The following is a 15485-nucleotide window of genomic DNA, read 5'->3' as shown; positions in this document are numbered from 1 at the left end:
GAAAGAGTGATTGATAAGTTACTTAGAGAAAGAATTGATATAGATAAGACGTAACTTGGCTTTGTTCCAGGGTGTGGCACTACAGATGCAATATTTTTACTCAGACAGCTTCAGGAAAAGTATTTAGTCTAAAAGTATTTTTAAGAATCTCTATTTTGCCTTCGTAGATTTAGAGAAAGCTTTTAAAAGAGTGCCACATAAAGTTATTTGGTGGCCTATGAGAAAATTAGGTGTGGATAAGTGGCTAGTTACGATGGTACAGTCTATGTACTGCAATGCTAGAAGTCGTGTCAGGATTAACAATTCACTTAGTGATGAATTTAGTGCAAATGTTCGTGTACATAAGGGTTCTGTACTTAGTCCTTTGTTGTTTGTTCTAGTCTTAGCAGCGCTGCCGATGGAGTTCAGAACAGGTTGTCCATGGGAGTTATTGTATGCAGATGATTTGGTTCTCATAGCAGAGTCGATGGAAGAATTAGTTGAAAAGTTTGAGAAGTGGAAGAAAGGACTAGAAGAGAAAGGGATAAGGATGAACACAGCAAAGTCTAAGGCCATGATTAGTAGCATTGCAGCCAAGTGTGACCTTGCAGTTTGAAAGTGGCCTTGTGGAGTTTGCAGGAAATGGGTTGGTAGTAACTCAATTTTTTTGTCAGACTTGCAAGCTTTGGGTATATAAGAAGTGCAGTAGTATTGGTTGAAGGTTAAGAGCTGACATTCAGTTTGTATGCAAGCATTGCAAAGGTGAGATATAGAGAATGAAGTATTTCCAGCTTCAATGATGTACAACAGTGGCTCGTTAGAGATAGTTGAGAACTTCTGTTACATAGTTGATGTTGGGCAGTGAAGGGGGTGTTGGAAGAAGTGTTACTTGCAGGATAGGTTCTGCTTGAAAAATGTTCAGAGAGTTACTTCCTCTGTTGACTAGCAGAGTCTTGTCAACTGAGGTAAAAGGTAGGTTGTATATGAGGCCTGTGTAAGAAGTGTTATGTTGTACGGTAGTGAGACATGGGCAGTGAAGCAGGAAGATCTTTACCATTTGGAAAGGAATGATATGAGAATGGTTAGGTGGATGTGTAATGACAGTCTGAGACTGAGTTCAGGAGAGCTAAGAAGCAGGTTAAGTGTCCGTAGAATTAAAGATGTTATCCAGATAAGAAGATTAAATTGGCTGGGACACTTAAAAAGAATGGAGGAGGAGAATTGGGTACGAAAGTGTAGAGACTTAATAGTTCCTGGGGTAAAGTCCAGAGACAGACCGAAAAAAAACTTGGCAGGAGGTTATAAGGACAAACTTGATATGGAGGAAGTTGAGTTTAGATCTAACAGTCTAGATCAGATTGGAAGAGGGTCATTAATATACCCCGTCCAACCCATGTTAGCATGGAAAACGGACGTTAAGTCAAGAATGATGATGATGATGAGTATCCTGTTTACATAAAGTGTTTTAGGGATCGTCTCAAAATGTTCGGACGTTTTTTTCGTATAATTATACGAACGCTACGAAGTACTTTGTTTCGTGAAACGAATGTCATACAAAGTGCTTCGTTTAAAATAAAAAATATAAACAAAGTTTTTTTATCATACAAAATGAAATGATACAAACTTTTAACAAAGTAAATTGCTATAAAAACTTAAAAGAACTTCAAAAGTACCGGCATAATCGCGCATAATTATTTCAATACGAAACCAGAAATAAAAGAAGTAAAATATAAGATTTATTTTAATAGTTTCAATCAAACTTAAATTCAATATCAAACATTTGTATTTCCTTTTTAAAATATTTAATTTAATTAAATTAAATTAAACATTTTTTTTTCAAACTAGCTACTTTCATAGCATGTCTAAAGATTACGACAGCGATATCGATTGGATATATGACAGAGCCAGTTCCAACGACGAGGCTGATTTCTTGCAAAGTATATATTTTTTTATTTTTTTCCCCTTTTCTTAAACTCTTAAATTTATTAATGTAGTTAAAATTTAACTTACTTATTTTTTTAGATAAAAATAAAAGACGAGGAAGACCAAGCATACACAAGAAATATCCGGAAATAATTACTTTTGTCAACACGTTGATGGAAGAAGGTTCTGCTGAAGCTCACTTACGTCGCAGAGACAGTGTGATGTACACAAATGGGCTTTCTTCAAATGAATAGTTATGCACATCAAAAAAACCTTGGGTATAACTGCTAATCGCTACACCATTCACATATTAATGCTTCCACCCCGAAAAAAAAAACACAACAAGTAAGAACTACAAATGTCTGATAGGCTTTAATTCACTTGTGGTTAAGTTAGCACAGCATAATGGGATATCTTTGCAAACACACTTATGCTGTTTGTGGACAATAAAAATACGCACTTTTCATGATCACGATTTTCCACATCTGGCTACCAAATAATATAGGACCGAATGCCGCGGAGTCGTTCTCTTTCTCCTGCAAAGAAAATTACTTTTCGATGCAAGCGATCTTTATCCGAAGGATCAAAAATTGACAACCAACTCAATCGTTTTGTAAGATTATCGAAAGACAAGTTGAATCGTTCAATAATGAACTGGCCGCGTTCTGGAAAACTTCTGGTGCAGTTGTATATACGCGTCTTATTAAAAGCAGCAATGTGATGCACGTCAATCATATGATAAACTTGATTGAAAAAATAAAGAAAAATAAAAGAAATCGTTAATGTTATGATGTGATTGCTGACAGAGGCCCTGAATGGTCAGTTAAGGGCATTATTAATTTCACCTGGTCACTCAAGATCTAATCCCATTGAGAGATGCTGGTCTTACCTGACTAACAGGATCTCAATTATTTGCAACGCGTAACGAAGCCAATGTTGTTATTATTAAAAGGATAAAGAGTTTACACTTCATACAAAATTTAAAATCTACATTTAAAGTTGGACCTGGTTTATTCTTAAGATATTCTTAACTTTTGACCCGTTTTGCATCCTCGATATTCTTATAGAATATTCTTGAAGAAAAATGTGAAATAATACGCAATGATAGCGCAAGCAATATTATTTAAACTTATTTTATCTAATTCAAGTGGAAACAATATTTTAAAACATTTTAACGAAATAAAGTTGTTGTTTTTTTCGAAATAAGATGCAGTAAAGATAGCGTAATAAACTTAGTAAACAAAGCAAGGTTTTTTTTGAAAGTTTTTTTATGATATATATATATATATATATATATATATATATATATATATATATATATATATATATATATATATATATATATATATATATATATATATATATATATATATATATATATATATATATATATATATATATATATATATATATATATATATATATATATACTACTAATAGCATCATTTGGTCGCAAAGTCCAAAAATGAAGCATTTGGTAGACAATACATATTTCTAAAAATTTACGTCACTTATAAGTAAATAATTTCGCGCATCACCTCAAAAACTTTCATTTTGCATGGGGTACGTAAAGGTCTTACCGAGATTAAAAAATACATTGTCATGTCCACCAAATAACGTTGCCTTTCCTAAGAGGCTCATTTGGTAGACACGACCATATATATTATCACTTATAGCATCATTTGGTAGACATGTCTACCAAATGCCTCTATAGTAGTAAATGTATATATTTTGCATAAGTTGTGTCAAATTTAAAAAACAGACTTTTTATGTCAACCAGGCTTTTTATTGCACATGTCAGCACTTTTTGCATTTTGTCGGCTACCTCATTTAACTTAACAAGATTTAGATGTTTTACTGTCAAAATTTCAAAACCCTTGCAAGGTTACTATCTTATATATTAATTCCCTTGCGTGAGTAAAACTGTGTGTCCACGACACGGAAATCACGGGTCACTTTCTTATGACGTGGCTGTACGCTAAAATTTAACTAAAAAGATTAGGGATGTACTTCATAGAAATTGCACATAAGGTGTAAATATATAACCTGCTGCTAATAACGATATAAATATATACTAGCTGATTGCCCGTGGAAGAATCCACTGTATCTCTCATTACAAAAATTACAAAAAGAGATTTTTATCTATATTAAAACTATTACGAAAACTTACCTTTACTGTATGGTACTTCGTACTTCTTAGTCGCAATATATGTAATATATAGGTACTCTTGGTAAGTTAATGTTAAGAAGCAGGACAAACAATAATTTCTTTAAATTTTACCGCTCACTTTAATTTTGACTTAAATTTACAGCAGGTTAAACAAAATCTTTCACCCCTATAACAGTTTACAAGAGTAACATGTTATGCCCTGACTTTTAGTGTCTGACTTATTTCTATACAAAGAAATAATGCAGGTAACGAAGCGCGCCACGGGAAGGCAAGTCATGGGGCTTTGCGCTTCAACCTAGAAAAGAACAAATATTATCTTCTGCTTGACAGTAAATATTATAAAGAATGAAAGTAACGTTTAGTGAGACAAAGAGAATAATTACCTGTAGTGTGAGATATATTTGCGTTTGAAATCTTTACCACATTTATTATCCAAAGTACGTGACAACTGATATTTTTATACTTTCAGTTTATTCAGTTCTTAAATTTTGCAATTCATTCAATTATTTATTTATATCTGTATTTATTTTTGTATTTATTTTTGTATTTATTTCTGTATTTATTTCTGTATTTATTTCTATATTTATTTCTGTATTTATTTCTATATTTATTTATGTATTTATTTCTATATTTATTTCTGTATTTATTTCTATATTTATTTCTGTATTTATTTCTGTATTTATTTCTGTATTTATTTCTATATTTATTTATTTATTTGTGTATTTATTTATTTATTTTTGTATTTATTTATTTACTTATTTATTATTGATTTATTCGTTCGGCCCTCGCTCGCTCGTTTATTGATCCATTAATTCATTTGTTCATTGATTCATTTATTTATTTATTTAACTATCTTTTACGTTGATGTAATATTCTATTAATTTTTTTTTATCTATTAAGAGGCTACTTGTTGTTAGAGACAACGCATATCGGCAAAATAATTGAAACTTACATTCAATGAGTTCACCTTTATTGACATCACTTTTGGCAAGGAAGAATAATTAATACAGCGTGATGTAACCTAAAAATCGATAATCATTTAATCATTTGTACACAGCAGGATAAGTATAGGAGAAAACTATCAATATATTGCCAAGAACTTTTTTGACAGTGGTAAAAATTCTAGGTTGAAGGGATAAAAAAGACAATACATACAATTGTGTAATATGTTACCTTCTTGCACACAATGGTTGAGCAGGGTAATTACAATATTATTAAAATGGCAGGTTACTGCACAGGCTCCCTTTTACTTGCAAATGGACTGATAGACTGGAATCCAAAGAGATTGGGATTATAATATGCGTCATAAGTGGATATGTTAAGATTTACTAATTATGTGTATTTTTTTTCAAAAACCAAACAATAAAAAAAGAAACATTTTTAAACAACTTCTATCTTGTGTCAACAGGACACAACTGAAGGCATTAAAAAACGTTTAAAATGTTCTTTTTAATATCACTTACATATTTTTGGGGTAAACGTAAGCTGGTGTATTAACGTATTTTAATGCCTCCATAATCGTAATATCATTATATAATTTTATATATATTAGAAAGAGGGAAATGACGCATAGTAAGTACATTATAACTTTTAAGAGACTATGAATTCAATAAACAGCAAAAATAATGGTTTGCATGCAATAGAAACAGACTTTTCAATACACATTATTCAATTATTCTCTCAACAATAGGAATTTTGTGTCAACAGGACACCAGTTGAAGGCATTGAAAAATGCTTTGAAACGAATATTTAAGAGCACACTAAATCAAAACTGTATAACTTAGCATTTTTTAGTGCCTCCAATAGTAAAAGGCAAGAACAAAGACCAATTGTTATGCCAGTTTATTGAAGAGAGTAGTGAATATAAAAAGCAGCACAGAATCGATACAAAACTGTTCCAGTTACAGCCAAATAGAAAATTTACTTTCCTAAAGTGAAAGTAAAATTTTTACTTTGGCATTCTGAAACAGTGACAGTACAGGGACCGCCGCTTTGTTCTTGCCTTTCAATTTTTTTTCGAATATTTTTTTCAAACTTCTTTTCCCAATATTGTTTAAATTTATCAGTGTCTTTAAAATCATTATTTTTCCAAAAGTGGAAGGATTTGTTTGTGAGTGGGCCGGGATGTTTTTTACGGTACTCTTTGTACCTAGCCCAAAGTTCTTTATCTTCGCTTTGGTTTTCTGAAAAAAATGCTATATAAAATTGATGATACATATAATGTCCATATAAGACATTTCATTTTAAACTATGCAGAAAAAAGTCACCTGCCCTCAATTATAAATCACAAATACAAAACTGGAAAAATTAAGGAGCAGCAACATGCAATCACCTGGTTTTAATAAATGCAACATTTCATATGCATTGAGATTGTCTGTTGGAATTTTGCGGTAACGTTATGTAAGTTTCACAATACAATTAATTAGTTTAGCCAATTAATAGCAAAATGTCAGAAATTTGCTTAGCGTCTTTTATTGGTAAATAATAACACACACAAAAAAATTACTTTCTCTCTTTTTCTCTTCTTTTATTTTAGCCAATTCAAGTTGCATCTCCTTGAAACCACTCTTATAATCTTCAACTAAAAAAAAGTTATTAAGGTGATTTTACTGAAAAATATGATAAGAATCAATAAAAAAGATGTTTTTTATTATTATTTAATCAACTTACTTTCTTTTTTGTTTTGTTGTTGTAAAGTTTTTATTTCCTTCTTTAAGTTTTTAATTGTTTCATTCTGTTCAGTAACTAAAGTCAAACACAATAACTTACATTAATCAATAAAAAAAACATAAATAAACAACTGTTTTAAACTATATATCTTATAATATTAGTATTATGAAATAAAATGCACTAACAATATTGAACGTTTTTGTGATATTATGTACCTGGAAAGTATTAAGCTTTAAATTGGTAAAATGTGTTAATAAACAGTGATTGTCACACAAAACAATTGCTTACTTTTTCTTTCCAGACTTGTCTGGAGCAACCTGTCTTCCTCCAAAGCGTCAATTTCCATATAATGGGCATGTAATTGTATACTATCTCCAGCCATCTTATATTTATATCTTATATATCTATATACCTACAAACAAAATGTCAAAAATCATCATGTGAATTGTTATAAGTCAATTAAATATTATAAAACTCCATTAATTTAAATTTTAGTTTTAAAAATCATTTGTTGAAGACCGTAAACAACAGAATAACGACCTGCTGCCAATTGCCAAATAAATTAAGTAAGCTCAATAAGAACCCCTACCTAAATAAGCGTTGCTAAAAAATTTTTATAACACTAAGAACCTTATTATTAGCTTAAAAAGTGGGAACATTACGTAAGAAATTTAGTCTTTTGAAAAAAATTGCTGCTTACTGTTTAAAAGTGTGTTATATATCATTCTAATTTTTAGTTGAAAATTTGTTATGAAAAACATCAACAATAATTATTTCTCATTACCAAGGCCTACCGAATAATGCGGCAAGATATAGGTCTAAAATTTAAACCAAACAACATGCAGTTATTTATCGTTCACGGTAAAATTGCCTTGACTTTTAGTTCATAGAATTTACTTTAATGTGAATAAAAATTAGGAGATTTCGCAAGATTTTTCTTAAAAACGAAATTCCTTCACTATTCTATTCCAAAATAAAAATGTTACATTTTCCTAAAAGGTCTAATTTTATGAAATTGTTCATTGATACACAAATTATTCTGCTCTCTCTAACAGCAGCTATTAACGCAAAAGTACCATTGTGAGTTTGCAAGTTGTTTTAAAAATGAATGGACAAAAACTCAAAAAATTTTCACATAAAAGTAAGTTCCATTTAACGAAGTGCACCACGAGAAGGTAAGCCATAGGTCTTTGCACTTCACCTAAAAAGACATAAAGCTAAGTCTTTATGATTCTACCCTTTTTAGGCTTGCACACACATTAAAGTTATCAAGATCTTCACATTGCACTTGCCTAGACTGTCATTTACACATGCTTTCCAACTACCACAGCCAAATGAAGGCTAAATTAAGTGGTCTCACATATGAAACAAACTGTTTGCATATTACAGTACATGTGCTTGATAACAGTTGGTGGAGATTGAAAAGCAGTTTAGAACATATTATTAAAGTGAAATGTTATTGGATAATTTTGGAAAAACTTATACATTTTTTTTGAACTTATAACAGGTTGAATCATAATGTGAAATCTTATTATTTTAAAAATTATTTCAAAATCCACCTGTGTGTGCAATTTTAAGAGATTTCTGCATTGAAATGATATTTTTTATGTTGTGGAGAAAAAAAAGTTATTTAAAATCTAGGAAATTTTTAAGAAGTTTTTAAAATGTAATAATGAGTTTTAAAAAAATTCTGTCAAAATAAATCATGAAGCAAAGTATATTAAGAAGAAAATTCAACTATATAACCTATATACAAAAAAATAATTTTCAATACAGGAATCCCTTTTCATTAAATGTCATCCACAGAATTCTTCTTGCAAGAATCATCTCATCCTGCACAGGAATCATCTCATCCTGTCTTGTACTGTGAAATAACATGATACTTTATTCAGAAAAGAAACAATGTAAAATAAATTCTGTGCACAGTATTTTTTATGAATTGGTATAATAACATTTTACATAAAATGAAGTAAATGTTTTTTATTTGTCACTCCAACTGAATTGAATTGGTTGATTAATTTTCAATTATTAAATTCTTTTCCAAATAAAGTATCAAAAAGGCACAAAGATATGAATATATCATATAATTCTAAGTGGATATGCCAAACAATTATTACAGCACTTGACTGTAAACAATGTTTGGTGTATAGCATTTATGCTGAACATACCCTTGTGCTTCTGTTTGATGAATCTTTACCTTAACATCTTCAAAGGAACGTGCACGTGAAAATGCAACATATAATTGTCCATGAGAAAAGCATGGCCTGTGAAGATAAATTCCAACTTTATTAAATGTTTGTCCCTGAGATTTATTAATTGTCATAGCATAGGCCAAACGTATAGGAAACTGACGTCTTCGTAACTGAAAAGGAAGACCAGTGTCAGAAGGCGCTAATTGAATTCTAGGTATTAGCACTCTTTTACCAGTAGCAACACCAGTAATGATTTCAGCATCAATTACATGTTGCCTTAACTGTTGTACTATTAATCTAGTGCCATTACATAATCCATGTTTTAAATCTAGATTTCGAAGAAGCATTATTACTGCACCCAGTTTTAGTTGCAAGTTGTGTGGTGGCATACCAGAAGGTGTAATTGAATTAAGAAACTCGACTGGATAAAGTGCAATTTCTTCAGGATCGTCTGAAACTACAGAGTCAGCACTGTTATATGTTACTATTTCCCCTGGAATTTTATTTAATATCTTGTTATTAATATCAAGGGCAACATCATTTGTAGGGGTCAGAATAATCCTACTGGCAAAATCTGCCAAGTTACCATCTCCAAACACTGCATCAACATGTGATTGATCATTCTGCTCACGGATAATGCAAGTTTCTGGTATTTCAATGCTATTCGTAAATGGCGCTGTTGCTTTTGTAGGTAAAATACCATCACCAAGTTGTAAAAGCCAGTTTGCAAAAATCTGCTGATTCTGTCCAGCTCTCATATTGTGTGTAAGCCTAAATACCTGAACAGTTGGCCAAATATAGGAGCTTTTAAGACATGTTTCTACAATTTCAGCAGGTCTGGCTCTCTTTACTACTGGCAAAATTTGTCGAAAGTCCCCTCCTAAAAGAATGACTTTTCCTCCAAATAAGTTGTCAACATTAGAAATATCCCTAAACATGGTCTCGATAGCTTGAAGGGCATGCTTAGGGATCATTGATGCTTCATCAAAAATGTATAAGTCTTGTTGCATCAGGAATGTGGCATGATTACTGGTAGGAGGAACATTGCAAGTACTTGTCTCCACAATCGGCACAGGCAATCTAAAAAGACTGTGAACAGTCCTCCCTCCATCTAAAAGTGTTGCCGCAATGCCGGTCCAAGCAGATGTACCAACTTTCATTCCTCTGCGCTTTAATTCTTTTATGATGTAATTATAAGTGTAAGTTTTGCCTGTTCCACCTGGACCATCGATAAAAAATAAACGGTTATTTTGAGGAGAGTTATTATGGACATTCATAACAGCCCTAATGATTGTATCAGCTGCTTCTAATTGTTCAGGATTTAATGTGGAACGGATATTATCAGCTTCTTGACCAAGATAAACTAAATCAGCTGGAGGTTCTACTGGTGCTTCTTCTGTTTCAGGAAGACCAAAGTCTGAAAGTCTTTTCCCTGACTGACCTATAATACCAGCTATAAAACCTAGTGCAGCCTGTTCAGCCTGATAATCTTGCATAGTACGAAGAAAGTCTTCTATCATACTATTTCTATGGGTAAGCCATAACGTCAAAGGATCATTGACCTCACAATGACTTAAAATAAATGAGAATGTCTGTCGAAGCTGCCAAGGTGTACCTATGGTGGCAACTTGTAAAAGAGTGCCATTCCATTCATTATCATCTTGAAGAAGTCCCCTAGCTAAACATGCTTCACGAAAGGTTGGGAATAACTCTCCATTAAATGTTCTTAATGACTCAAAGGAGGTAGCTCCTGGAACATGAAGAAGTAATATTCTTAAATAAAATCTCTCACCCTCACTGGGTTGGGCAGAATATAATCTACTGACAATTTTTTCACCACCTCGTTGCCTTGTACACCAAGCATGTTCTTTAAACACAAAATGATATGGTATATTGGCATATAGATGCTCCCGAGCAGCAACATTGCGCTGATTTAATTTAAACCAAGCTGTTAGGTGGGTATCATGTTCATCTGCCCTCTCAAGTGCTGCTGCTTCATTACCAGCTCTAAAATACACTTGTTGTTGTTCAGGAAGGTGCATTGATAATCGAAAAATAGTATGTGACTGCTTATGTAGCTCAAAAGAAAATAGACGCCAGGCAGCTTCGGGAGCTGAAACATACCTAGCATCTAAAAATGTTTTGACTTCATTATGGTCAAGTTTCTCTTGTATTTGTATATTTGCACAGTCATGACCTTTATAAATATACTTATAGAGGTACTTAACAGATTTTATAGAAACACAGGCCTCAACGTTAATATGTGCGTGATATTTTCTGTCAAGTAAGGATTGTATGGAACAATCCACCTATTATCAAGTTCCATGTTACGAATTTGAAATGTTCTACCATTATTCCTTCTTCGATACAGTGGATATCCATTAGCATTTAAAATTGTGGAATTAGAAAATTCTTTTGGAAAGTTTTTAGAACAATTGCCCTCTTTCATACAAGATGAGTTAGGATTAAGATACCCACATGGACCATGAACCATAGTAGACTTAACAATTTCATAAAGATTTTGATCAGCTGGATCTGGTATTTCAGCACAAATAGAAATGTCAATATCATCAGCTGTACGTAATTTATGCTCATTACATAAATTAATAAGCATATGGCAGTGAGGAAGTCCTCGCTTTTGAAATTCTATTACATGAACATATGCCACTGTACGTCCTAAAACATGATTCTTATAAATATCTTTAACCAACTGATTTAATTTTAATTTAAAAACCCTAGAGACCAAGTCAGGGCGATCACATGCATAAAGACCAGGCAGTAGGTTTTCAGTTATTTCAGGCCATTTGGGGTTGCATGTAAAAAAGAGGTCTGGTTTTCCAAATTTAGAAACAATGGCCATAGCATCTAAATAATTCTGATGCATATTCCTAGGGGAACCAGAAAAAGTTGATGGTAAAATAATCATCCTACCAGGCTGAAGGTTGCGATGCTCAGCTTCTGCATGTAAATGGTCCATAAGACCAACATAAGAGGCTGCCCTTAACCGTGTTTGGTTTCGACGAATATAATCAAGTCGCTCTCCTTCAACCCTACAATAACAGTCCACTATGTACTGCTGAAAAAGTTTACGGCCATAGTGTAGAGAACTAAAACATTGTCTTATTGCAATACGATATGCACAAAACTGCAACCTTGTAACGCGTTGCCGGGTGGCAGTTTGTCGTTCCAGAACATGATTAATAGAATTATGCCAACCTGCATCTCCTCTAGGGAAAAACATTGGGTAAATCATAGGATCTAGGTTAGCAGACATGGTAGATATATTGACTAATGCATGATCCCTTGGATAGATTACTATGTCCCTTTGAGCAGGGGGAGCACCATCTTCCCCAATGAAAATAGCAGCCACTTCTTCATGAGAAGGAGTATTGTACCGCCGTCTATCTGGCCCAGCTTTCATCATCATTTTCACAATAGATGGTGTCCTATTTTCTTGTATAGCCCTTGTGTTTTCCTCTTGTTCTACCTGTGCCATATTTTTGTATGCAGCAATGAAAGGTGACTCTCTGTCCATCACCTGCTGAAGAATATGCATTACATCTTGACGACATTGAGCATTTGCTGGATTATCCATTCTCGCATTAAATGCTTCACCCGCCTCTATTATATATAACTGACTGTAAGAGGGACGTACATTAGCTGCTGGATGCAAGCAGCCAACCCGATGATAAAGTTGTCCACACAGTCTAAAACATGGTGGACCATTCCCCGGAGGTGGTCTTAAGTCTGCACCAAATGAACCAAATGAAAAGGCATTATTGTAAATTCTTATGTCCTTTTGGAAATGTTTTGCAGCAGGAGTACCCCCAGTTAACAATTCCCTAAGTTCTAAAGGATGGGGTGAAAGAGGTTCTAGTCGAACTTTCCCAGATTGACAACACTTAAAATGGTTTTCCCCCACAAATTTCAGTGCCTGACAGTATGGACACAACTTATCCATTGCTCCTAAATTAAATGCATGAACAGGCCTAATGTGACACTGCCGCGCAATATTAACTTGTCCTCTGCCATTTGCTCTGATAGCGGCACGGGCTTCTCGCATATAGGCGGCACGTTGTTGCTGCCTAGCATTGCGAACAATGTTGTCCTCTTCAGCTCTAATTGCAACAGCATGCGTAACATATGCTCTTCTTTGAGCATCCGCTACATCAATATCATCTGCTAGTCTAGCAATAACAGGTGCAGGGGGGCGTTCATCATCTGCAACAACAACATTTTGTTGCAATGGCCTGTTCCTTTCAATGGGATCAGTTGTGTTAGGTTGCTGCATAAAAAATCTCCCAAAACCATTAACAACACTTGTAAATACAGATGACATTTTTCTGAACTCGTATAATAAAGCAAAACATAAAAATCTTAATAATCTAAATAATAATAAAAAAAAACAAAAAAAACAAAAACAAATAGCTGACGATGTCGCATCTGGCGCTCCAGGCAGTGAGCTTTCACCAGGAGATAGGCTATAGATAGCTAAACTAAAACAAAGTAAAATAAAATCAACAAATAATGGAACAAACCAAATTAATCTACAAATATACTTTTCTGGCTAAACTGTTTCTCCAATCAGATCAAAAATGAAAGCAAAACAGGTCTTCTCGTTCCCGTTGCGCCTGACGGATCCGTTTGTTTATATTTGCGTTGCCCGGGTACGGTCTTTTACAATATAAACCAATAAGCTTCTTTGTTTAAGCCGTCTTGGCCAATAGAACGCTTTGTTTATTTTCTTGCTCGACCGCAGCTTAATGATGACGAAAACTATAATGCGACGTGTTACGGGTGTAAAAAGGCATTATTATAGCATTGCTATTGGGTTATTTTAAGAACTAAATAAACCCCTTTCTCCCCCAATTTCTCGTATAAAGATACCAAAGTATCACCCTGCATTATTCCATTTTCTAACTGCTGACACAAAATGTTAAAAAATATAACCAGGCGCTTAAAAAACCAATGCTCAAAAGTGTGCCATGGAATAAGCAAGATATTTCATTGCTTATAATGTCATACAAAAAATATTGGATCTGTCCACAAAATTTGCAAGAGCTATTGCTTGCAACACAGATAATATTTCATACTTAAATGTCATCCTTTCAAAAATTTAATGTTAAAAAACAGTAAAAACATGAAATAGAAATTATTTAAAATTCAATAATTATGACCTTTCCAAAAAATTTTCCTTAAAAAGGTCTGACAGCAGTAAAACCTTCAATCCCAATCGACAAAATTTAGGCATTTTGCATGCACACATAATGTTCTTAGCATTAAAATCTCTAAAATTGTCCACAATACCAAATTGTAAGTATTCGTTTGACAAAGTTGGTTGATATACCAACGAAATTTTACGTATTAATAACTTTTGTCATTCTTACTGATTTGTTGGTTATTCCCTTATTAAATTGTGTAGCTTAGAATATTTGCATATTTAGTGCGTTATAATTGTATATATGCCATAGTGATATTTGGCAGAGATTAAATAAAGACAGCAAGCTAAAATAAGCAATCAAGCTTTTCAGTAAAAATACCATCTTAACATAATTATGTTATTTTAGGGTGTAGTAGGTTTTCTTTATTTTGATTTATGTGACAAAAGGGGGATGTGACAAAAATAAGGGCATAGTTTGTGGTCAAAAATTAGACTCTTTGACGAAAGCAGTAGTGTTTTTAGCATGAATAACGGCACTGATTTCGAAGGTTGAGAAAGTTTAAGGCAAGAAGATATATATTTAATTGATAAAAAAAAATTATGCAGAATATTTGAAAGCTGCTAACATACTTCACTCCCTTTGTTTTGTTTTCCTTCTTTCCTGCAAATTTCAAAACGTGCACAGAGAGCTCGTCAAAACATGCACAAAGAGCCTCATCAGAGAGACGGGGTATGTCGTAGGCGTAGCGCTAGGTACAGGAGGTTTGAAAAATATCTATATAAATGGAAAGTCACCCCAGCCTTCCCTGTATGTTTTTTAAACTAAATTCTAAACTCTAAATGTAAAAAAAATGTAACTCCTTCCTACGAATCACCACACTTAAACTATATACCAAAATTACTACATGTTAAAAAAAAATCCTTTTGTCATATTGCATGCAACCGATGTATAAGTTTAGTTACACAAAATGTGAAAAATACATCTTAAAAAGAGTCCTTAGCTATCCTTAAATATCTTCTAATATAAGCTTAAAAGGTCCAAACAATCCACAACAACACACAGCAACATATATAAAACTCACAGGTTATTTAAATATAACTGGAGCTAGGCATCAAAATCATGGGTACATATATATAAATTCCTAGGTAGCTAGGGCTGGTGGTGGTTGGCTTTATGATGCTAGCTATAAAATATGTCTGACATCAATAATATCATCAAAACTTGAAAAAAAAACATGAAAAAACCTTACAGAACCTTGCTATGATTAATTTATAAAACCATGCTCTTCTTCAAATGTTTTTTTAAAGATTTATTTTGAATGAAAGAGTAGAGAATAGTAAAAAGAACAGCTATCTTTTTCGTAAACACAATTTCCGTTTTATGCTAGGA

At 32.9% G+C, this 15485-nt stretch overlaps 2 protein-coding genes across 2 annotated transcripts; both read right to left on the bottom strand.

Annotated features, from left to right (window-relative positions):
• Window positions 1-8343: 8343 nt before the first annotated feature.
• Window positions 8344-10976, bottom strand: LOC130642152 (ATP-dependent DNA helicase PIF1-like). Its single transcript, XM_057449242.1, has one exon. It carries the CDS (start codon window positions 10974-10976, stop codon window positions 8856-8858), a length of 2121 nt encoding a protein of 706 aa, XP_057305225.1. The 3' UTR covers window positions 8344-8855.
• Window positions 10977-11167: 191 nt separating this feature from the next.
• Window positions 11168-14185, bottom strand: LOC130642397 (uncharacterized). The gene is made up of 5 exons (XM_057449483.1): window positions 14112-14185; window positions 13960-14039; window positions 13593-13710; window positions 13368-13430; window positions 11168-13319 (listed from the first exon to the last, which is right to left on the bottom strand). The coding sequence occupies exons 1-5, from the start codon at window positions 14183-14185 to the stop codon at window positions 11168-11170; spliced, it is 2487 nt and encodes an 828-aa protein (XP_057305466.1).
• Window positions 14186-15485: the final 1300 nt, after the last annotated feature.

Source organism: Hydractinia symbiolongicarpus, chromosome 4, assembly GCF_029227915.1.
Source record: "Hydractinia symbiolongicarpus strain clone_291-10 chromosome 4, HSymV2.1, whole genome shotgun sequence".
Taxonomy (NCBI): domain Eukaryota; kingdom Metazoa; phylum Cnidaria; class Hydrozoa; order Anthoathecata; family Hydractiniidae; genus Hydractinia; species Hydractinia symbiolongicarpus.
The sequence above is the reverse complement of the archived record's forward strand: the minus strand, read 5'-3'. Positions and strand labels throughout refer to the sequence as shown.